Below are 25,223 nucleotides of genomic sequence, written 5' to 3'. Positions count from 1 at the left end.
GGCTAAAGCATTCCACATCTCATTGGGCAGGCACATAGACATCAGCCTTCTTCTCTCCAAAGCTGAAGATTAACAGGCAATTAGAGTTGCTCAACACTCTATGACTGTCCATTTTCTCTATGATGTTCCACACCAAAAACAAGGATGCAAGAACTGCACATATTCCAAAGAACATGTATTTTTTCAGGTCAAACAAAACTGTATTCATTTATTTTATTGTAGATCAATGTTATGGCATTTGTCGAGTCAAGTTCTACTTTCTTTTCAGCAAAGATAATCACATATAGAAAATCAAGTAGCTCTGAAGTCCCAGTTCTTTCATACACAGTGGCTAAAGCATTGTGCAATATATAAATATAAATAGGCCAGGTAGCAGGTTTCACTGACAACCTACTTAAGGAATAAAAATTAGATATTCTTATAATGCAGCATCAGTGATCTGCACATGATAAAAAGACTGCAAGGCAGAGAATTAGCACTGACAAAACAAGATGCGGACTGTACACAATGCTTTGAAGATTGCCTACTGAAAAACAAACATGGACAAAAGATTGGAGGACAAATAGGGAATATGATAAAGTTAGATTTGTTAAGTAACACAGCCTTTGCAGCATTTATCTCCATACATTTATGTCACAAAGCACATACTGGACGTGAGTTGGTGTTGCTCACCAACTTGTGTAATATAATACATATATTAGTTTATATGTAAACTAATATTAAAATCAAGGAATTGTCAAAATAAATACTAATATATATATACTATGTACCACTTAGCTAAATGCAGTTTTATTTCTTCAAAGATAACTCTTTCCACAACAGCTATTGTGTGTTGCAGCTATAAGACATTAATTTGTCAGCGAATGTTCTTCAAAACTGGACACCTCCACCTGTGATTTAGCTAAGTAAATATACAAATACACCCACTGGTCCTAAAGAGGCACCACCACTACAGAAAGAAACATTTTTAATAACACTTCAGGCACAGAAACATTTTTTATGCCATGTTCCAGAATGAGAAACATTTCATACTTAGGGAGGAGGAATTTACTGTGCAGTTCCACTAGGCCAGGTGATTGTAATACATTAGGTATACTTTTCTTATCAGCTTCTCTTTGAGGCTGTCAGATTGGGGCATAACAGTGCAGTTCACACTTTCAGAATATATAAAGAGCATTATATGATTGCTGGGTTTTTTTTTATGTTCCTATAGTACCTCTTCAATTCATCATGATAAGGAGGTGAGCAATAAATAATAGTCTCAGCTTCGTAGTCTTCCCAAGGAGGCAGCAAGTTTTGTCCATGTCACTGGGGGGAGAGTCATAGGCTAACAAGAGAAATTGAACTATTTAGCACCACCTTAACCAAATCTAGGTGTTTATTTTGACATCTTGGAAAGATGAGGATACCCAGCCACACCAGCTACCTTCCTCTGAGCACAATGAATTTTCACAGTGTCACCTTCAAGTGGAAATTCTCCAAACATTTATTTACTTACAAAAGCATCCTGTGACAAAGGGAAGTTGGTAAAGATCTGGCAGCATAAGTTTTGGGAGAAGCAAGAATTCATCTCTTACCAAGTGCCAATTAGCACAAACTGTCATGTGCATTGACCTCGATAATTTTCACTTGCTCAAGTCATTTTCACGCCCGCATTAACTTAAAAAGCTCTACATGTGTGCATACATTTATATGAAACACATATATAGCCTATTATCAATACCCTTGAGCCCTTCGGTTCCCACTTCCAATACATTTTTGATGTGTATAACACTTTAACTACCCCTGTGATCTTTCTTTCTACTTTGAGATAGTTTTGATTAATAGACTCAACATTCATTTCCTGCATTTTTCATCTGGATATTTGAAGCTCCCATTAAGCCAATATATGCAATGAACATGTATTATTCAAAATCTCCACCAGTTGTATCTAGGGGTCACCCTTGATGAGTTTGTGCTCTGAATTTCCTTCCTTTTTTAAAATAATTCAATTTTTTCTAATTGCTCTTTGGAAATAGGTAGATGAAAACAACTTACTTTGATATTTACTGAGCTGTTAAGATCCAGCTGTAGCTTCAAATCTCTCAATATTTGACATTCAAAGTTACAATTAAAAGCATAGCATTTTGGCTGCAAGAAGACCTCAGTGCATACATTTACATTCATTACTTCCAAAGGTTTTCCTCCACTAACACAACTGCCTGATCAGCCCTCAAGATGTCGTCAAAACAGCAACAAGGGAATGAACTGAAAAGGGGGAAGGAGCAGCAACACAGAGACCTGAAACAGTTGAACTCTTACCCTTTCCATTAAAAAGTTAATGTTATGTTTTGCCTGGGGCATGGCCTTTTGTCTTTCTATTCCCACCTGTAGGATGGCAAGACTCATTTGGATAAATTTCCAAGTCACTTAAATAGATGTAGGCTCCTGAATCCCTGAACCTTGACTAGAATCCAGGCATCAGCTCCCCTATGAAAGATGTTTCTCAGCATGGAGAAAGTCATCAGCTGTCAGATGCTAAACAAAACTGAAAAGTGGCCACACTCTCTTTGAAGAATCATCACTGACATTTCTGAGCAACTGTTTCTACATGGTGATATACACTGCTGACCATGACACTGTCTAATTCATTCAGGCATGATCTATGTCTGGGTGCTGAAACATCTTACTAGTTTCCACACAGGAGCAGTCATACCTACAGCAAAAAAAACCAAGATTTTGCTAAATAAGGTGTGAACACACACAAAAAATAGTTACTGAATTACAAAATGGGAATGGCTAATATATTTTTTGTGTTTTACTTTTGATAAGAAAATCCTAGCAACATAACAGCTTCTAAAATAACTGTAAGCAAAGCAGGGGGAAAACCCATCAACTGTGGCACTGGAATTTGCTGGTTTCCACTGCATTATAAAAGGGAGCTTAGCAGACCCTCACTGAAAAGTTCATTTTTCTGTCAGAGAAACTGACATGAAGTTTACCTGCTATCTAGGCTGTCAGAGTTAGAAGGGATGACATCAGCAGACTGCCACTTATGTGAGCCTGTGCTCAGCACTAACCCTCCAAATAGAGATATTTGCATTTGCACTTTCTATTACTTTTTTGATATTCCAGAATCATGACCTATAACATGCTGTGCTTAAACATTCCAACTATTGCTCACAAGCTGAGGAATCAGGGCCAAAAAGGCTGCAAAGCAGTAAAATAATTACATGATAATCAGTTAGATTTGTGATACAGCTGGTCCAAATGCTATGATGAAACACATACAATTCTTCATACAATTCTTGAATACAATTCTTTAAGGAAAGAAACAGCATTTAATTAGGTCTAAAATACAGCAACAATAAACTGCCTAACAAGATTCCTCCTTCATCCATGGTAACTGTGTTTTGCACTTACCTTGTCACAAAACACCTTGATCTGGCAGTAGGCTCGGTGGATAGGTTTATTGCTGCGGTTGTTGTAGCTGTAAGTATCGATCTGAATCATCAAAGGAAGCCCTTTTACTCCTTTTTGTGAGGAGAAGTCTGTGCTCAAGCAATTCACTGTGATGAAAATCTGTGTGCCAGAGAGATTACTTTTTAAAATGTGGTGCAAACAACAATTAAACTTCCAGAAATACATAACAAGAAATGGGAAAATAAAATAAAGTTTTAATTCAGCTATGATGCACACTCTGGTAATTCACACATTTATCCTCCACTTCTGTCCAGAAAAAACACTTTCATGCTGGGAAGAAGAGCAAACTGGAAAGCCATATATTGGTGCTTCAGTTTGGATCAGAAATTCACATTTGAGGTGAATAATTGGGTTTTCCCATCTTACCGTGCTTTGGTTCACACCAGAGCTCAGAACACATGAACTGGATTCTTTTTGGAAGAACCAGACCAGAAAGATATGTTCCAGGAGCACTCAGATCCTCCAGCTGCTCACAGTTGCTAAATTCATGGGAACTGACTAAAGATAATCTGAGATAAAACCTCCTAAAACATGCCTTATGTGGATGTCAGGATGTCAACCCTTACTTGTTCCACTCTACAACCCTGCTATGTATGTTTGCACTATTTGTTGATACAGATCATCTTGCTTCACCCTTTCCAGCTGCCTTAGGTATGGCTTGTTCATCTGACAGCTCATTCAAATTCAGTGGGACAAAGAAACTCTACTCCTTTTTTTTTATTTTAAAAATTTTATTCACACTCTCATTGACACTACTACTTTCTCCATCCCATCAATAGATACTCCTGTGTTTCCCTTTAAGGGTCCTTCACAGTCTTTCCTCAGTTTTGAAGATGCATCTCACCCTGTCTTTCAAACTGGGAAGGAATTTTTCAAATATTCATAAAACTACTCCCTACCTCTTCTCAGAAGTTCTCTTTGTTACACAGCATCCACATAACTTGACACTGCATTCAAAGAGTCACAGAATTGTCTGAGCTGGAAGGGACTCAGAAGCATCATTGGGCCCAGCTGATGGAACCCACAACCTTGGCATTAACCAACTGAGCTAGCAAGTCCCCTGCTTGCCTGCTTCTGAAATCCATGTCTTGCTCTCCTTCTACAACAGAAGCTTACAACTTGATAACCACTAATCATCTCCCTCTCTCATTAACTCAGTTGGCACCATATGACAAGGTGTTTGTCATATGGGAGAAGGACCTGGGAGAAGGGTCTCCCACCACCAAAGTCTTCCAAGGACTATTCTGATGTAAAACAAACATTATGAACTGAAATATCACCAATAGCTTTCAGTCAGGATGGCATGCATAAAACTCAAGAGAAGAAACTAGAGTAAAAATCTAATTTTCAGCCCAGTGAGGAATATGTGCATTACATAATAATTTGGGGCAATTGTGTATTAACCTGATTCTACTTTTTACTTTCCCTTAGTTTAAAAAGCAACAACAAAACACCAAACCAAACAAAACCCCAAAAGTGTGAACCAAGGAAAAGGACTGAGAAAACCAGCAGTACATATTCCTGAACCAGGAGGATGTGAAACCTGCTCCAGAAGAATAAGGACACTCAGGAAAGAAGAGATCTCAGACTGGTCTCTCAAACACACCTGATGCACACCTCACCAGGCAGAGGAGAGGGCAGCAGGCCCCTGGGGTCTCAGAGGATTCCTGAAGGAAGAGCATGAAGGACATCCCCCCTCCTCCCCCTCCATTCCACAAACAGGGAAAATAAACCAACAGCGTGAGTGACCAGAATACAACATCCCTAAGAAAGACAGCTGAAAATAAAGAAGGGCTCCAGCAGGGCTGGTGGGGGATACTTTACCCTCCTGGCAGAAGTTAACATTACAGTCAGGGTCTTTATGATGGAGCCAGAGCAGCTTGTTTGCCTGACTGAGCTAATGGCCCCTCCTCTCTGCTTCTGATTGTATCACAGAGCTGCATTTACAAATGAAATAGTTGAACTTTAACTTCGGAGAGAAGAGGGAGGCAGGGAAAGGCCCTAGGTGAAACTCTGATTTTGAAGCTGATAGCGTTATTTCTGTTTCAAATTACAAGTTGATCTCTTCCAGCTCCAAAGATAAGCGTAGACACAGGGAATACACCTTTGAAATATGACAGCCTGAATTTTCATTTGCCTTCAGAATCATTTAGAGTGTCAGGGCAACGGTTTAAAGTGTGTGTGAACACACAGCAGTGGAACAAAGTCTAGCATAAAACAGAATCTGGTCTCCCTATATTTTAGCCCATACTTCTGCACAGGGATTTTCCAAAACGTACCTTCAAATGTGAGAAGGCGTGCAGGCTTTGCATCTACCTAGCAGTTTGTACTTCTTCCACCCTTGCTGCACACTCAGCTGAGAAGCAAAAAAGATCTTGTCCCATCTTAATCAAGTACATACACTGTCATCTCTTTCACTGCCTCCGCAATCACAGAGCAGAGTAGGAACAGCTGGAGAACACAGACTTTATGGTTTCAAGAGTCCCCATACAGCAATAACAGATTATTCAGCATGAATAATAGATAGATGCTGTAAGACTCAATATCTTGTCCTGACACTGTAATACATCAGGATCTCTCTGAGGAGCAATGACTATACATTCATGCACATGAAGTGTACTACACTTTCTTTCATATCATCATTTGCACCTCACAGATAGACAAATGGATTCGAATTAACACAGATCATTGATACTGGGGAAATTTTCTGCCACCGTGCAATGTTCCATTAGCTTTCCTGTAAAGCACCACACTGACTTTGACTTTGGAAAACATGGGGGTGTATAGAGGGAAAGGGAAGAGGACATAGGTTCTGTTATTTATTTTACAGGGTTTTTTTCTTTGCATGATTAAAGATTTGCACCAGTGCAGCAGGCTGCTATGGTGAAGAGGACCTGAAGAAACATCTGGACAGTACCCTTCTCTCTCTCCTAGTCTGACCAGAAACTACCTCCTCAAAGCAGTGACCTGCTCTGAGCAACACTGATTTCAGCCATCTGTCCAAACACATTCTGCTTTACCCTTTGCAGCTCTCACCTTCCCCCTGTTCCGAGCTCCTGTCCATAATGCATGTGCTCCCAGTCTCAATGAGACAAGGGGCAAAATGACTCCACGGGTAGCCACAAAAAGGAGTGCTGTTCTACTTTTCTTAGAAGATACCCAGATTTAAGATCTCCTTTGCAGTGGTATTTTGCATAGCAGAATTAACATGGTTAGAAAATGTAGAGTTAAGTAGAAATGACCGTAGCAGGAAATCACTGTCTCCCTCCCAAGCCCTGTCTACACTTGTCTTAGAATTATATTAACAAAAGTTAGTATGATTGTACCCAAATTCAGATACAACTTTTTTTTTTCCTGTGCAAACTGGATTTTAGCAATGTTTTGCTATCTGGAACACACTGTATAATTTTCATTATAGTGATGTCTTTTTTTTTTTAATGTCAGCATATCTTAGATTAGAGCAATTAATGGCAGAGTTCCACCCATCTAGTCTCCAGCTCAGGCATGCCATTGGCAATTAAATACTAATTTAGAGAAACATTTGGTGCTGAGAAAGTTTCACAAGTGGCCCAAGATAACGACAGCTCTTCTATTTGTTATAGAGCACGTCTAGAAAAAGCACTCTGTCTTTTGGGGACTACTTCTCCACAGTGTAGCTGCTATTATGAGAATTACTGTTTGTTAAATACTGCAGCATAATTAGGGATGTACAAGACACAAACACAGAAAGCTGCCTTAAGGGAAAGCAAGGCTCAGAAGTGCATTTCCCTTTTTATCATTTAATTCAGCCAACGTGACTCTTACTGCGGTCTCTCAGCTTATACACTAAAGGTCTACAGCGATGAAACTTCTAATACAAGCCTTTTATTACTATTTACATTTCTGGCTCCCATTGTCTCAGAAACTGCCAAGGGCAGAAGGGAGGCACAAAATAAGAAACTTAAAGCAATTTCTCTACTGAATACTGGCAATACATAGAACCCGGGTGACGGGTCTCTTAAAAGTCTGCTTTTAAAGGTTCCTCCGTAACAACAAAGAGTTAACTGACTCGTCTCTCAAATGACTAACATCAATCCCATCATTCCTCATATACACAGAAAGTGTGGGTTTATCGTTTCTCCTACCAGCCGTTACCTTATAAATCCCACACAAAAGTAAGACCTTTGTTTTCTTTCAATACAAATGTCTCCAGCAAATGTTTACACTACTCTTTTGAAGCTTCCTCAACCCACACCACACCCCGGCAACTACATAAAAATGCCATTTGCTTTTAATCCCAGATGCATACTTACCAAGCCATTTGTATACACTGAATTTCAACATAATGTGCTACCACAGGTTAACTCTAATATATACACGTGTGTGTGCATGTCTCGCATCTATATATACACTCATATATATTTTTATATATATATATATGCACACTTGCACACACAGACATGGTTTATTAAAGTAGCTGCCAAGTCTAATCCTACATAATTTCTCCTACTAACTCCCCAAAATGAAGCATCTTTTCCTTTAACCTTTACATTTTTAGAGTAGAGAAGATGTTAATTTCCTTCCTAATTATATTAACTATGATGTAACTTGAGAAGGAAATTCACGATTAAGAGAAATAAATCTTATGCTAGTCAAAGCCTGTCCTAAGTGTCACTAATAATGTTTAAGAAATATGGATTGCCACAATACAAATTACTGCTAGAGATAGTGCTGCTCTATAAGCTTGATTTTACCATTGTACCCATTGGAATTGGAGCTCACTTTGGCCCACAATATCCAAGAACCTAATCCTGCAAATCAGTCACTCTTTGAAAATAGCTTATTACTGTATGAGCCATGCCAAAACTCATTAAATAACTGGAAAGGTTCCCAGAGGCTTCAGCATACTTTGGATTAAAGATCTACATTTCAGTTAAATATAGCAGGGCAGTTATTGCACACAAGTATACACAACAACTGCTCAGCACACAACTCCTGCACTCACTGAAATCATCTCACTCATCTGCCAGCACCTGCCTGAATAACAGAGCCACCAACATATATGTTTATTGCATGTCCAACTTGCAGTGCTTAGCAGAAATCTGTAATCTCTTGATATCACTGAAAACTGTTTGTCTCTTTAAGGTGACATTTTTTATTAGCAACTGTTCATTGAAGTAATATCTTTGATTTTAAGGCTAAAAAATACTTTCCATAAAAATATACAATTAATTGTTTCAGAAGTAACACCATCATAGCCAATTTAAATGCACCACGTACCTACCAGAGAGAAGACATATCTCAAGAAGGTGGTATGGTTTATAACAAATATATTATCCTTTGACCAAGAGAATTCTGTCTCTTTAACCATCTTTCTTGCAAACTAGCTTCTATCAGTGCTAACACTACAAGCAGACAGATGAATGTCTATCAGAAATGAAGCTGAACTCTGTTCAAGAGACCCCACTAAAACTTTGTCAACTGGCTAGATGCTGCAACAAAATTTTCTATAAGGCAACAGCAAGTCAACTACATAGCTTCTAGCATATTATAAAGACACTTGTAAAATATAGTTAAAAAGTCAGCCAGTTGTTGTTAATTGTTGTTTGTTTCCTCATCTTTTTTTTAAGAACTCATTTAAAAATACCAAACATAGCATTTGGGTTCAACCAAAGGGAGATAACAAATCACCTTACCCATAAATGCTACATATTTATAACAGAATTAAATATGGGAGGGAAACAAAGATGGATTTTACAACACTGTTCTTCTCTTCCTACCCCTGCTCCCTTACAGCAATATTTTTGTCTTAAGAAAGCACTGAGTTTGACATGGCTATGGAGCTTTCCCCTCATTTCCCTGGATCCTGCTCTGAACCACAAGCCCCACAGTGACCTCTAGATAACATCCCCAGCAGAAAAGGATGCTGTTTTAGAAAAGGGTAAGGACATGCCAGGACTAACTCTCCTCTGCCAGAAGGCAAGGGGACTGCTGCTGTCAACCAGGCAGAGCAGAGAAAACACTAGTAGAGTGGTGTTTCTGACTTTGGTGCTGTTTCCTTAGTTCACAGAAAGCAATAGTGTGATTATTCCACCTCTTGGCATGCAAAATCTTGTACAAGATTCTGTTTCCACTGACTTGTTCTGCCAAGCAGCAGTTGGAAGATGATGCACCAAGCATGATGAATTGGAGCCAACAGCCCAGTTCCATTGACATTAGTGGGACAACACAGAGGGGCCTCTGCCTGTACCCTCTGGATTCCTGTTTATTCCACTAAAACCCAGCAAGAGATGTTGCCTTAGCAGGCTTAGTCGTAGCTGGCAGATTGGGACTACCATACCCATTCTCTTACACCCATATCCTGAAGGGCTGCGAGGTGAAGGCCTGCTCTGTCTGTGTGTGAGAGGAAAAGTCTGATTTCAAATGAGGAGAAATATGGCTTTAAATTAGCTGCCATCCAGGTGGAGTATGAAAGCGAGAAACCTGATGCTCAAGATAGGTCTTCTAAATATGAGATTTAGCTTTCCAGGAGAGAGGTGTATTTGGTTAGGTGATTTCTACTACCTCTGTTTAATTTTCCACATCACTCCCCAGTACACTTCCAACGAGAAGTTTTTCTTTGCTTCTTCCAGGGCCAGTAGAGTGTTTCATCACATCCCAACTCAGAGGCCCTGACAAGAACTGTTGTGTACCACTTTTGTCTGACTTGGAAAAAAAAAGGCTTTTGTGCCTCTGAGGGAGTTAAGTTTTAATCTTGAAATTGTGGTGAAAATGGAAAATAATACTGAACAGAAACAATGGAGGCAGTTGAAAGATCATCATTCAAAAAGCTTAGGAAAAGGGAGTCTGTAATTATGCCTTGAAATTCTTGATCTCCCATGGATGAGGTAATTGCTGGAGAAAAAACAGCCTTCAGTGACATGCCTCAGAACCCACAGCTTTCCAACACCGCAGGGGCATCCTATGGGAATCCCCAGACCTAGTGCAACCAGTTATTTTATCATACTTTGCAGCAGGAGCAAGCATGTACACATACATGTGTGTGGGGAGGGAAACACTTCAGTGCAGACAAGGTGATAAGCTTTCACGTACAATCTGATTCATGCTTGATAGCCAAACATTAAAGCACGTTTTGAACCCTCTTTTATCAATACATTTACAGTTCAAGCTCCTCAAAGATCAGATATTTAATATGCCAAAATAAATATGCATAAACCAATTTGCATTTTAATAACTATTTCCTGCCAAAATACAACCAGCTTAAATTTTACTCCTAGCACTTTTTTAATCCAGAAGGAGGCTTTATTTTAAAATCTTAGCTTGTTTTGTTTCCAACGATCTTTGCAAAAGTTGCATTCATAATGTTCTGGCACGCAAGACTAGAGCCAGGTGAATGGTATGAGATTAGAAAAAAACGTCCAAGGTTAATACCTGACATTAATGGATGTGACTTCCTTGTTCCTAGATCAACATGAGTGTCTTGCTAAGTCTGGCTTGGAGCTGCAAATGCAAATGTCTTCAAGAACTGCCAGGTTCTAACCCTGGTAGTGCTTCTATAAAGGTCCTCGAGGAAGACTGCTGTGTTGGAGATCCCAAATCGGTATTTGCTTGTACAGTGATCACACACACACACCAGTCACCTGTTGTGACTGCAGAGGACAACCTACAGCTGTATTTTGAAATGGAAACACATAATAGGGAAATATCTGGGCCGGTGAAAATGTAATCACTACATGAGTAAATACAGCACCATTAGCAACTGGGCCAAGTACAACTCTGTTTATCAAGGCCTGCTTTTGAAAGAGCTGGGTGATTTTCAGAACTATTGTCTTGTCTTTTAAGATGCGCGTCAGAGATTAAAATCCCTGTTACTATAAACAGCACCTTCAGTCAGGAATCAGGAGGCTGAGTATTAATGCTACCAACTCGATGTTCAATACAAGTTCTCAGAGGACTCACTCTGAGGATGCAACCTCTCTAATGCTGCTGGAAATGCAGTGGGCAATTGTGCATGAAGAAGTCTTTGTATTTGAAAGATTCATAGCTCTACTGAAACACTGGATATTTTGTGTTCAACATGAAAACGGTATCAGGAGTTTGCCGAGCTCAGTGTTTGCTGTTTATTAACTCTACATCTCCAAGAGCACTGCATTACCCCCACTCATTTTACACAGCCTATTTCCCTTGTTGTTTGCTTTCCGGGGGCCAACTTCTTCTTATAATTACCGGCAGTTTTTCATTTCTCCCACACTAGTCCATGCTGTTGAAGCACTCTGACAGCCTTTGTACAACCTTATCTGTAAGAAACTAGTTAAGGTGTTCTGATGTCCTGGTTTATAGGTCCACTTAAAAGTCACATTCCTGAATGAAAACCCCATGCCTGAGGGTACTTGACCATTAAAAAAAAAAAAGTTTAAAAAAAGCCTCAGTCCTCAAAAATAGATTCATTCCAAATTGCAAAGACAGTCTGTGTAACAATATAAAAAATAATGGCACCAACACAAGGGAAGGCATAGTCTAATTTATAGAATATGGATTATTGGAAATGCTTATAGTGTAGAAAGAAAGTTGACAATTTAGAGAAACAAAAGACTCAGCTTGCGTCTTACACCTGGCTTTGCAAATAGGAAAAAAGTCTTTTACTGTTTCTCAGGCTGGGCACCTACCAACAAGCCCTCTTATTTGTCAGAAAGAAGTGGAACAGTGCCTAATGATGGATGGTACTTATAAAGGGATGCCATCTGCATGGCTTTTCCTTACCTTTGCCTCCTCATTGACATCCCAAGTAAAGGACACAGCATTGAATGCAATTTCTTCAATATTTCCAATGGTATTAAAACTCTCCTTGTAATCAGCTGTAAGAAAAAACAAGAGTCATGAAAAAATTTGAACTGTTTTACAACTCATAGTGCTTCTTTGCTTCTTAAGCTGGGTTGTCTAGTACATCAAAACCACCTCTTGTATTGTTTATGATAATTATGAATAATCTTATTTGCAAAGAGGTAATATAATGCAACCTGAGTCTTATGCATAGTATATCATTAGCCAATGTTCTTGAAAAATATTGTTGGCTCTCAAAAAGGAGTGTGACCCTACTGGCAATGAGTCGGTGCATTCATTAGCTTGACCAAGGAATGGCCAAAACTGGAAAATTAATTGAAAACTACTGAAGCATTAAAAGGGACTGTTCAAACCTTGATATTAAGAAAACACATGGTAAATCCTAAAGAAGCTTTCTAAAAGTCTAAGAGCTATGACTGGAGGAAATCATCAGTGTGCATTCCAACTTTCCCAGGAATTACTGCACTGGATGCTGGATTAATATTTATATATTATTAAAAACAAAATGAAAAACCCCACAAAAATCCAAACCATCACAAATCTCCCACAAAGAACCAAACCCACAAAGATCCTTTTTCCAAAGTATGTGCACTACTAAAACAGCAAACGAAGAAAAAAAAATTTTTTGTCTAACTACAAAATCTGCACCTTCTTCTCACTTCTTCACCACGTGCTGTTACTATGTAATCATCAATAAAGTAGCATTTTGGAAGGAATGAAAAGCAAAAAGGAGGAAGATTTCAAAGTTGACTAACCCTCCCCCAAAATAGTAAGGCTGGAAAACTATGTAAAACAGACAACTCCCAAGTCTTCTTTATGATTGAAAAGAGGAACAAGCACTGCTTTTCTCTTACTTTGCTGGACAGTTTCACAGCTTTTATTCTTTTTGATGACAGATTAAGAGAGATACCAGGTAATAGCAGTTTGATTAAAGGAACTTCCAGATCGTTCACACTAATGGAATAAAAGTCTCTCTGGGACAAACATTTCCTAAGAATTCCTCGAGGGTTGTAATTGGACTCAGTGCCAGAGGGCTGAGATTACACTCCTGATAGAAAGTTTGCCCAAATCTGTGCTTCAGAAGCATGCTGATTTTTAGCTTTGTAATCAGTTATAGAAAGAGGATGTTTTTGTATTCTGTCAGACACACAAATTGTTCCAATATTCACTTCCTTTGCCTAAACTGTTGGTCTCTAAAATATAATTTCTAGATAATAACTGCTTTAAAATAATTTATAACAAAAAACATTGCTACAAGAAAATTTTTTTCATGTTTGAGACTGGCAATCGGTATACTTTTCTCTCATTTGAAACACAAGAATGCTGGCATCTCACAATAAAATTTTGTCCCTGGGACACGTGAATGATTTTGGATACAGTAAAAAAAAAAACAGTTTAGACCATAGGAACAGCACGAGATATTTGGTGATGTAGCAAATTAACAAAGTGCTTGAGAGGGCAAGCAGGCTTTTCATTCCCACCTTGAACTCAGATCTTTTCAACTGAAGTCATTGGCTTCACTACCTAAATTCAGTGTGGGGATGCAAATGAGAGGAATTAGGAGACACATAAGTAGTTTAATATGCATGTGCACACATCCACCCACCTCTTAAATTTATGATTCACCAGAAAGTGCCTCGTGCAACTGACTGCTGCATATGGGCGTGCTGTGTAGGTGCACTTTGGAAAGACATGAACAAGATGTCTCGTAAAGACACCTGTTTTCTTGTCTTAAAAGGCTGTCAGAACCTCACATCCCACCAAACCTCACCTTCTCTCAACACATGCCTCTCCTTTAATTGCTGTACACAAATCTCATGGAGTGACACTTTGTTAAGAAGCAGAAGTGCATCCTATTCCCCTCAATTTACAGGCAATTAAAGAAGGATGCTCGGTTGATTAAGAAACCATTTACACCTCAGAATATTTGCAAGCTGTTAAAGTGACTACAACTTTTCCTCTTCTCCTGCTGTGAGTTACCAGAAGGAGAAAATCAGCGTTGTTCAATATGCAAAAAATGGCTGCACAGGAATTATTTCCTCTTTTGTTACATTGCATATTAAACAATGGCAATTTTTAAATCTTAAATGCATTACATGTCATTGCATACTTTTGTATTGTGCGCATAAATAATACAAACTATCCTGAAAAAAACAAGGGCAAGTTTCTATGGAGCACAAGGCTTCCACACCCACTCTTCATATTTGAACTTGTTCTAGTATGTCAAATTATTGTACTTATTCTAAATAATCAATATCCACTGCCATTAAGTATTGTATTCTTTATTTTAAATTATTTTAAACGAAAATGTTAATGATCCAGTGTCACAGCACTGTGAAAATAAAGCTGTTTTCCCCCTGCCCCCCTTATTCCTCCTACAAAAGTAAACATGCACCTTACTCCTTCTTCATAAAAATCCATTACAGTACATAGCCTAAGTTTTGCAAAATACCTTACCTTCTTGCTTAATAAGTGTCAAGCCCTCAAGTTTATTCCTCAAGCACTAAGGACTTGAATACATGTAAGTACATGCTTGTTTTTATTAATATCAGCATATCTTCAGACCTGTCACTGCACCTAATCCACTGAAGCATCCTTCCTCCCAGGAGGTGCACCAGCCAGTACATAAAACAAATTAAAGCAGTGACCCCTGTGTGTCTGGAGTGAAGGAGCAAGCCATTATTTCCTCTGATGTCCAGAATGTAACTGCAGGCCAGAAAGCAGACAGACAGAGCCCTGCCACAATGGAAAGCAGCACAAGCATAGTCCCCCGCTCCATCTGAGATCTGAACAGCTGGAACTGGAGCATCCCAAATTAATTTGATCCTCTGCCTGCTAAGGACCACATCATGCTCTGGATTAAAAGGGCATTTGTAAACAATTAGAAATTATTCACATATGTTAAACATACTACAAACATCAAATTAAAATAAGAGTAACATCTATGGAACAGGTGATGCAGAGTTTTGAACACTTAATTTGCTTTGTTTACTACACAGGGCCTGGACATTAACTCCAAGTATTTAGAGGACTCCTTCAGGGATCTAAATTTTTAACGTAAAGGGAAATCTTCATAGAGTCATTCAAAATAATTTTGCATGGAAGGCACCCCTGGAGGTTATCTGGTTCAAGCAAGGCCAACTTCAAATTTGGATTAAGTTGCTCAATTAGATCATTTAATGATAAAACTAGAAGATTTTGTTAAATGCAGCTTGATACTTGGGAGCCATTCTGGCCTAATAAGCCAGTTAGCCGTGCCAAAGAAAGTGAAATGTAATTCAGAAATACCATCCTTGTGAGAGGTAAGGCTATATTTCAGTTGTTCTCAAGAAAATACTACTGAGCAAAATTTAGGTCTTTTTTTTTTCTGAAATCTGAGGTGAACCATGCTCTTACAGCTCTTATATCTGAAGGGCTATATCAGTAAGTCTTACTACACTGTGCTTTGCTCATGTTTGCAGTGCAAATAAAGAATACGCACCTCAGTATTCAAAAGTGCCTCAAAAGTCAGCACAGAGCTATTTCACCTCAAAGTAATGGAAAATTAAAAGACATTCACTTTAACACAGGTAAACACACAGCTCATGCACAGCACTTATTTTGCAGAGCACTATTTTCCAGAATTTGTATCAGAAGTTAACTTCTTGGGGTAAGGCAATTGAAATGTGCCAGGACACCACAAGTGCAGTGGAGTCAGAGGGTGCTGGCACTACAGTGGAGCGAGCTGCTCAGCACATACTTTTCAAAGGTATGAGCACTACTACCACAAGCTTGTAGGGACTAGCACAAAAAAAAGGCAGCCTTTGAGCTGTGACTGTGACGTGGCCTGTTTCTTCTTTTAATGTGTCATGATAAAAGTAATTTATTCTGGGGTACCTAACTTTACTGAGTTAGGTACCCCAACGGGCAAGAAGAGAAAATGGGGGGAAGGGGGAAAAGAATTGTTAATGAAACAGTTCAGCCAGAATAACGATAAGACAAGAAGCAGAGAGGACATTCTGGAAGAGTTGTTTGGACACTTCACCTTAAATAATGCCAGGCCTCAGTGGAAACTGCAGCATTTGAAAATCTACAGGCAGCACAGTGATTAGGACCACTTGGGGACAGATTCCCTGATCACCCACAGTTCAATCTCCCCCTGAAATGTCCGAATGTTCTCTACAAGTCTCTGCCCCCTCTCATTCCTGCCATTCAATGGTTTGGTTCCCTCAGGCGGTCAAAACAAGATAGACTTTGTGTGCTTTGGTCTTGCCGACTCCTTTGACTGGAATCCGGGCAGATGGGTGCATGTGTAAACTGCACGTGGGAGGAGAGAAACGCTTGATGTCTAGACACTGCCACTGACTTCAACTTCAGGCTCCTTGGCGGCAAGTACGTGTTCTTCCTCTGCTAAAATCTCCTGAGCATGCAGATAGGACAGCTGGGGCTGACGTGGGCTTGTAAATACTTTAGATGGGATGAAAGGTAAACAGGTCTCTCAGGATAGCACACCAGAGTTTGCTTCTCCCTCACTGCTGACACTGATGAGACTCAAACTCTAGGGGTGTAGGAATCCTGCACACTCCTTTGCAGTCACCACAATGATGACATCTGCACTCTCAGGCTGCAATCCCACATCAATTAGCTAACATAACTGTTGCTGGATCAAAGACTGGATCACTCTTTGAAAAAATAAAGGGAACAGATACTCTGCCACACCTGAGGAGGCGCAGACCTCGATTTCCCAGCTGCAGAAGGAGGTACACCACTAAATACACATGCAAGGGGCAGCTCTTCTGTGTAAATACTGACAACCATTCCTTCTGCATGGTCCCCATCCAGCTCCATAGACCCCATAGTCCTTGCAGGAATGAGCCATTGCTAAAAACTCTGGTACAAGCCAAGAAGCCATTGCCAATAATTCCACCATATTCATGTGCAAGGCACCAGAGCTTTCCATATCTGAAATCTTCCCTGAAACATCTCGAGATGTTCTTACACACTCACCAATGTCAAGGACTCTCTGTTTAGCTGTGTGCTGCCGGGAATGCCAGTACTTCCAATATTTCAGTTGTTCATCTCTGTTTTTATCCTCACTGAAAACAACCATGACCACACTCTATGAAAAACAACACCAGAGTCACATTAGTTAAATAATTAATAGTCAGGAACACAAAAATTAAAATCTCCACATGCCTCTAATTCTGATCCAGCCACCACCCTCTCTCAGTACTTTGGTTGTACAAAATTGGGTTTTAATCAGTCCAATACTACAGTGTACTTAAAGACTCAGGACAGAAGAAATGTAGTTGTAAAATAAGGCCCAGGATTATGTTCTTGATAGTCCAAATAAAAATTAATAATATTCTTAGTCTTAAAAAGTCAACTTCACTGGCTAAAGGCAAGACATTTTCAATTTAGTATACACAAATACGCTTTTCGGGAGCAGGACTCTTGCATATATGTGTTTTATGGCAAATTCAGTGTAACTATTTACTGAACTTGCTTTGTTAAATTGTGATTCAAAGGAAACAGATTGAATTTTTATGCAAAATTTTACACAAGCAATTTTTGAAAAAGTCCTGCTGTAGGCAAGCAAAACATAAAACAATGAAAGAATGATCATACCAATTAAAATTAAATGAAAATAAACCACAGAGAATAAACCACATTTACTTTTAAATGTCCTGTTTTATTTTCACCCTGAGACACTAAGCACAAAAAATTACTATCAAGCTGTTTTATAAGCCAAGGAGGTAGATTACATTTGATTAATCATCTGTGTCGCTCCACAAGCCACCACCACAACACTTCATGCACTCTGTGACCTTCTGCATTCCACCTATAAAAGTGGAATGGAAGTGGTGATGGAACACCATCACCACATCTTCCATGTCTATCTAGCCTCTCCATGGGCACGAGGCAGTACACACCATGGAGGGACACAGGGTTATGCCTGTATATACTGGGTGGGCACCAGGTGTGTGTGGCTGGCCAGCTGATGCACTATCCAGAACTGGCCGTGCAGATTAGCTTTTCCACCAAGGATAGCACTAATGCTTTTATGAACCACTTACAGAGAACTTGTAGAGGTTTAATACCTTCTAAACCTCTTGCCCCTCTGTTAGCTTTGGATAGAATTGGCAATAAATTCAACAGTCACTTGAGTACAGCCCTGGCAAACAGAACATGATTGTGAAAATTGCACACAGTTTCACAATCTTCTGTCAACTACATCCTCCAGAAAGATGTGATCTCACCTCCCCTTTATAATTTCCACCCTTCTGCTTCCACAGCTTCAAAATTCGTGTGGCAGTGCACTGAACCAGGCATATGAGGACTGGTTTTCAGTCAGACCAGTGACCTCCTGACTCCTGTTTCAGCTCTACAAGTGCTAGAGCTGGAACCACAAAATGGGAAGGAATGGGTGGCAGGGAAAGAGATTGTACAGCAACAGAGAAGTCTTACATCAGATTTAGCCAACAGCTTCATGTCCTAAGGAAACCAGGCTAAAAATTAACTGCTAATTCAGGTTTCCAAATCATTGTCTCTGTTTAGGAAGAGTCTCTCTAAACTTGTATGATAGAAAAATATAGGTTGTTGTGTGCTTCACTGCTCACATTGACTTTCATTGGTTCCTTTGACTAAATTCACAACATTTTTAGAGAGCTTCATGTATTTGGATGGAAACATTTTTGCAGCCTCATACATATGCAGCCCTGACAGCTTCAGGGTAAAATTTAGAGCTCATTGTTCATTCCAAGGTTACTGGGTTAGGATTTATCAACTCAAAAACATTACCAAGGAAATCAGGAGGCCCATTCACCAGGTAGATGATGCTGAATACACAAGCTACAGTTCTAGACACAGAATTTAAGATGCAAATAATTCATTTTGTTACACTTCTGGGAGAATGTCAAGTGAAAGCTCACACTTAGACAATGAAAATTATTTAATATTTATGCCACAAAGGATGTATTCAACTCTTCACGTTTTCTCTGAAATGCACTGGAAAGCAGCTGATGAAGTGCACCAGTGAGTAAAGATGGACTACAAAGTGCATGGGGCAGATCTTGGACTTCTTTGCTTTATTCAAGGCAGTAAGTTCACCAGTGTTAAGTGTAGTATCTGTGTAACCACCATTCTGCCAAATCATAAACTGAGGCTATCATTAACTCATAAGATCACACTCTGAAAAAACTGGACTGCAAAACATTTGTTACCACTATCAATAAGGTGCTCTCCCACCTTTACATTAAGCATGAGAATAAGCTTGCTCTGTTCTTCCCCCAAGAAAAAAAAGTAAAATTAAAAGCCAATCAACCACAACCATATCTGTCTGCAGAGCTCCATTCCCACCTAGGAAAGAAATGGGACTATACCCTGACTTTGCTGATGGGATGCCGGAAGCATTTGTTGTCACCCGTCTCACTCAGGGTGATGGCGTAGAACTGTCCTTTGTTCAAGTAGGTCATGGGTCCTTCCCCTTGCTTTTGACGCAGAGACTTGGTAGCTTCTAGTGTATACTGAAAAGTGCTGCTGAAAAGACAAGGAGAGAAACACCCACAAAATCCATATCACTTTCCCCTTTTCTCTTGTATTACTTAATTATTGCATTGAATAAGGTATAAGAAGCTAATAACAAAATTCCAGGAAACTGTCACATGGCAATTTAAAATTGCAATTTTCTTTTTTTGACTTCATCAGATCCTGCAATCAAGCGTAAAATTATCTGGACTGTAAGATTCTCAGATCAAAGGCTAGATCTGTACTATCTCTGAAAGGATCCATTATGAATTATGAGACTGTGTACCTGGTAATGACAGTGTCAATTACCAAGAGGGGATTCAGCATGATTTGCAGGAAATCATCAACTCCACAGACACTTAAACTTAGAAGTGTTGCAGAAAGAGACATAAATAAATAAATAGGTTTCTTTTAAATCCCAACCAGAATAAAACATGTTGCAAAAGATGGACACAGAGAATGGAAAGACCAACTGCTACTTTCAGCACAGTTCCAAGAAGGAATACAAAGAGAAATTCAATTGTTTATAGACAACATGCAAATCAAGGTTTTTAAAAGCTTTTTTTTTCAAAATTAGTCAGACTGAATGAAGTGCCTACATAGCTTTATCTTCAATCAAGTAACCTCCCTTTAGAAAAATATCAGGGAAAAACAGTTAACTCTTGTGTTGAAATTTTAGATCTTAAAAAGACCCTCCTTCACAGAACTTTCCAACTTCAAACCACTTCTCAAACCATGAAAAGTTAAGGCTCAATTAACTAGTGAACTTTTAGCTGGAAACAATTCTCACCGAGCCTCTTCAGCCACCACCTCCAATAATGGCCTTGAACAATAATCCAATAAAAATGATGCCTGCAGCTCCTCACATTCTCTTAAATTAAAAAAAAAACAAAAAACAAAAAAAAAAAAAACCAAAAAAAAACAAAAAAAAACCCAAAAAAAAAAAACCTCAAACTGCACAAGAACCTTAATGCAAAGTCCTCATGAACTGGAGATACAGTGGAAGCATTTTCACAAAGGTTCTTATTCAGCAAAGTGTTTAAGCAGTGCCAGAGCAGAACCAAAAGGAGGAATATGTTGGTTCAAAACAACAGTGTATCCTTAACTTTCTAATTCAAGCAAATACTCTGGATCATCATAGTACTGCCACAGCAATATAGAAAAAAAGGGAAAACAAAAGATATTTTAACTATTCAATGGAAAAAAAAAAACACAACAAAACACATTAATAATTACATTTAAATCCCCACTTGAAGAGAAGGTAGGAAAAAACCCAACAGATACAGTCTTCCATCCAAAAGGAGTTTCAGACAGCTTAGTATCAATTTTTCAGTTTAGTTACAATCATTCAGTCAAATGAAGACAACTTGTAAGTTCTTCTTAGCTTATAAATTGAAATCCAGCCATTTTTCTAATTGCTTAAAAGTTACAATTCAAAGCAAAACTCAGGTAATAAGCAAACACTTGTCTATACCTATCCAACCCACTGATGGCAGCACTGGTGCTTCCACACAAGGCAGCTGCTGCCACTATGAAGGCTCTTGCACACAGCGGGAGGGCAGCACAAGAGCACCGCCGTCCCCTCTGCTGTGATGTGTGCTGGCACAGCCCCCGACCTGTGTGCAAGGGGAACAGAGGCACTGCCAACACTGGCAAGTGTGGACCTGTCTGAGTGGATTAGAACTATACCACTGGTGCTGCAGAACCAGCATCCATTCTGCTGCACCACTTGTCCTACTGATGGACTACCCATTAGAGGTAGGGACACAGCCTTGATTTAGCATCACACATAGGGACTGCAGATATTGTGCCCAAGACCACTTCACGACACACATCAAAGCGCACTGAGTGCCCTGGGAGATGTGCCTCAAAACCTCACACCAGACAGAAGAACTAACAAGGATGTGTGCTGAGAAGAGCTTAGAATGATCAAAGTTAGACATACACAATGTCTTAACAGAATGGCCTACAGTCTGCCACTGGCTGGTCTTCTGTTCCCTGGCATTCTGTATGTTTCAGTCAAAAAATGTAAATCCCAGGCACATTCCACTTGGCCAGTTTTGAAGCCTCTGTGTAGTATAATTTGAGAGTTTTCTTCTTGTTTCCAGTTGGCAAGCAAAGCATGCCCTATAGCAGGAGGATTACTCTCACTCTTAAAACTTATTGCAGTCACTCAATTATTATAATACTATTATGAACCCCACCATGAGTCTCAACTAAACCCCTGTGAAGTCACTGAGAGATCTTCTAGCAAGCTTCCAATTACTTCCATATTCAGCACTTCTTTTTTCAATCTCATTTCTGAGCCTTCCACTTCAGATAAACTAAATACATCTTTCCTGGGAGTTTTTAATGTGTATTCAGAGGTTTCATTCTTAATGTAACCTGGGCCATGGCATGAAAGACTTAAGTGTATGAGAACTGTTAACAATACCAATGCTTCAGGATTCAATGTTACAAATGTTCAGTGTAGTAAGTGAGCAGCCTTTCCTAAATACCATTTTTATATCTTCTGCTATATAATGACTCAGTTCTGAGCTCACTGCAGTTAATGATTGTTTTAACATTCTTCAGAAAAAATATCAAGCTGTAAGGAACCTTCACCACAGTCCCAGTCATATGCCTAATCCACAAAACCTATGCAGGCATGTTCTTGATTCTAAAGTGAGAGTAATCTCTCAGATATAAACAGAAGCATTCACAAGTATGAAATAAAGCATCAGTTTAAAATCTTTAGTAATTACAATCTTTCCTAGATAAAGGGACTCTGCAGTGTTTGCCCATGTTACATACACATTCTTCTGTGCTTAGAACAGTATTCTTTTCAAACTTTAATTTTTGAAGCTTTTTCATGAAGCTTTTCAACTGTCCTGGACATTTGACTTGTGCATTTTGCCATCCTGAAAAGATTTTTCATTACCTGATTGTCAAAGCTATGCTCTTTTACCTGGGGAACCTCTCAACAGTTTTCATATTGCATATCTTGGGCAGGAGACTTCAGAGGAATTACAAATTTAAAGCAATGCTGAGGGAAGGCAATAGATGAAGATATAAACTGGCCAGATCTGACAGCTAACATGAGCAGGAGAATTAGAGGAGACTGATGCTTGGCAGCATCAAGGGAGGCCTGCAGGTACCCCAGGGTGAAGAAAGGAAGGGTGGGAAGTGGACACAGGCAGCTACTCCTCAATACATTCCTGCCTGATGCCAGCCAACACACTGCAAAGCTTATGCCATACCTTGTTTGTTCATAAATATATTCTTCAGCCCCCACTGACACACTCCGATACTTCTGGAAAATAAGAGCAATTAAATACTGTTTGATAAAACTGAAATGCAAATACCAACAAAAGTGCAACTATGTTTAAAGATAACTCAGAGGAAACCGTCAACCATTTAAAACTCCAAATACCTAAAAAGTGCAGTGGATATTAATAAGCTAGTCACATTTTATATAAAGGTTAGAGGTAGACACTGTAAAAACCATACAACTTACTTATCTAACCTCAAAGAATTTGTTTATACTATAAAGAACTAACAAACTAAGCACAGCTAAACCAGAAAATGAAAGAGATGAGAAGAGTATATTTATAATTGTTAAAGTTGTAATGAAGAACACAGCAAGCGATTGACCATAGTGTCCACTACCACAGGGATCTGTAAAAAATCAGCACTCCTTCAGTACAACACAACTAAGTCACCCCATAAATGTTTTGAAACCACTCCTAAATATGTATTCATAATGTGTTTGAAAATTAAGTAAGTATTAGAACAAATCCAAACCCAGTCATTCTCACCAGTACTTAGGAAATACTTTGCAAGCACTTATGAAAACTAGTAAGAATAACTGCCTTCCTACTTCTAAACACTAACTTTGCCTAGGTTTCTCTTGGTATGTTTTGACATTTTACATTATGGTTTCCCCACACCTGCTCCATCCAGCTGTGCCTACACAACAGTGGCTGGTGGAGCAGTCAGAGCACAGCTGGGCTAAGCACATCCTGGGCTTTGGGCAGTTGAGAAAAACAGAGACAGACTCAGTGCTGAGTGAGGCTGCAGCAGGGTGGCAAAGCTCTGACTGTTCCCATGCTACATGCATGAGAATACTTGTAGCTGGAAGGCCACCAACAGTGGCACACATCTCCCCTCACAACTATGGCTGGGGACATAAAGTTAATTGTCCAGTGTCCCTTGTAGAATTAATAGGGGATGTGAAGATGGAGAGCAGTGAGTGCACTTAGAAAACCACTCCAGCCAGTTTTGGCAAGTGGATTTGAACAGATTCTTTCTCCACAGACTGCAGAGAAATCCTAGATGACAAGTACTGCACCCTCTTATTAACCATTATTTTAAAAACATGTACAAATATATTACCATTGTAACAAAATTACTATAACACAGAATTATATAACAGAACATATAGATGTTAAGTTCCTTTTTATGTCCAAATTTAACAAGTTTGCATGTTTGACAACTCTCTCTGCAGAGGGCAGATTCACTGTCTGGGAGCCTCTCAGCAGCATGTCCCAGAACAAACCAATGGAATGGAGTCACTCTGCTACAGCACCCCAGGGAAAGCCAACAGTATGGTACCATAAGAGCCATTTACCAGTAACACATAAAAATTACCCAACTAATATTATTTGATAATGCAGAGCAGAGTCTCTAATCCAAGGTTTGAGCCTACTGATTTTACAATGGGAAGCTAGATTTCTTCATTATTTATTCATTTAGTTGACCTACATGTGTTCTATATCTGAAAACTGATTTCACCTCCAGATATCCTGGATCTGTGTCGCTCACGGAGACAATGTACTTTTCCATAATACACATACACACAGTAAATTTCTCATATACTCAATCAGGGCAGCTCAGCCTTAATGTACTTGTACTTTTGTTATGTTTACAATTTACAATTTTGTAGAGTTGGGAGGAGAAAAACCCTAGGGGAGTTTTACCATCTAATATCTCTAATTATTTTCAGAGATACTGTCAGCTTTAAATTATCTTCACCTTTCTACAATTCCAGCTTGTTTGCCTTATTCTGCAGCAGGCAAAAGCAGCCAGAAGGTACTCACCATACTAAAGCTGATGTAAAACTACTTTAACTGTAGCATAACTGTAAAAGAGTTAGAAGGAGTTCTCCTTGCCTTTCTTCTCCTCATTCCTGTACACATACATGCAGTTGTTCCTTGCCTGTTGAATTCTCTGTTCCCCTCTATTAGTCTAATTCTGCTACTTTTTCTCACTTGCTTGTGTTGCAGAATAGAGCTTCTTGCAACAAACAGCTTCTGAATAAATTACTTGGGTTTATCCAGCAGCAGAGGCTGTTGCTACTCATTTGCATTTTCAAAAGAACATCTAGAATTTCCCTGTTACAAAGGCTATTTCTTACTATTCTGAAGGCAGATCTTGTTAATGGTAAATAAATCTTC

General features: G+C 39.2%; 1 protein-coding gene across 1 annotated transcript in view; it reads right to left on the bottom strand.

Annotated features, from left to right (window-relative positions):
• The window catches only part of GRHL2 (grainyhead like transcription factor 2), a 64,820-nt gene that overhangs the window by 21,583 nt on the left and 18,014 nt on the right, over positions 1–25,223 (bottom strand). Inside the window, exons 5-9 of the mRNA XM_053974951.1 lie at positions 23,028–23,080; positions 19,644–19,800; positions 17,269–17,380; positions 12,202–12,296; positions 3,403–3,561 (exon numbers count right to left, since the gene is read on the bottom strand). Of these exons, the coding sequence (XP_053830926.1) occupies positions 3,403–3,561; positions 12,202–12,296; positions 17,269–17,380; positions 19,644–19,800; positions 23,028–23,080 (576 nt within the window). The remainder of the gene's footprint in view (positions 1–3,402; positions 3,562–12,201; positions 12,297–17,268; positions 17,381–19,643; positions 19,801–23,027; positions 23,081–25,223) is intronic.

This window comes from Vidua macroura, chromosome 1 (assembly GCF_024509145.1).
Source record: "Vidua macroura isolate BioBank_ID:100142 chromosome 1, ASM2450914v1, whole genome shotgun sequence".
NCBI classification, from domain to species: domain Eukaryota; kingdom Metazoa; phylum Chordata; class Aves; order Passeriformes; family Viduidae; genus Vidua; species Vidua macroura.
This window is presented reverse-complemented; position numbering and strand designations above follow the sequence as displayed.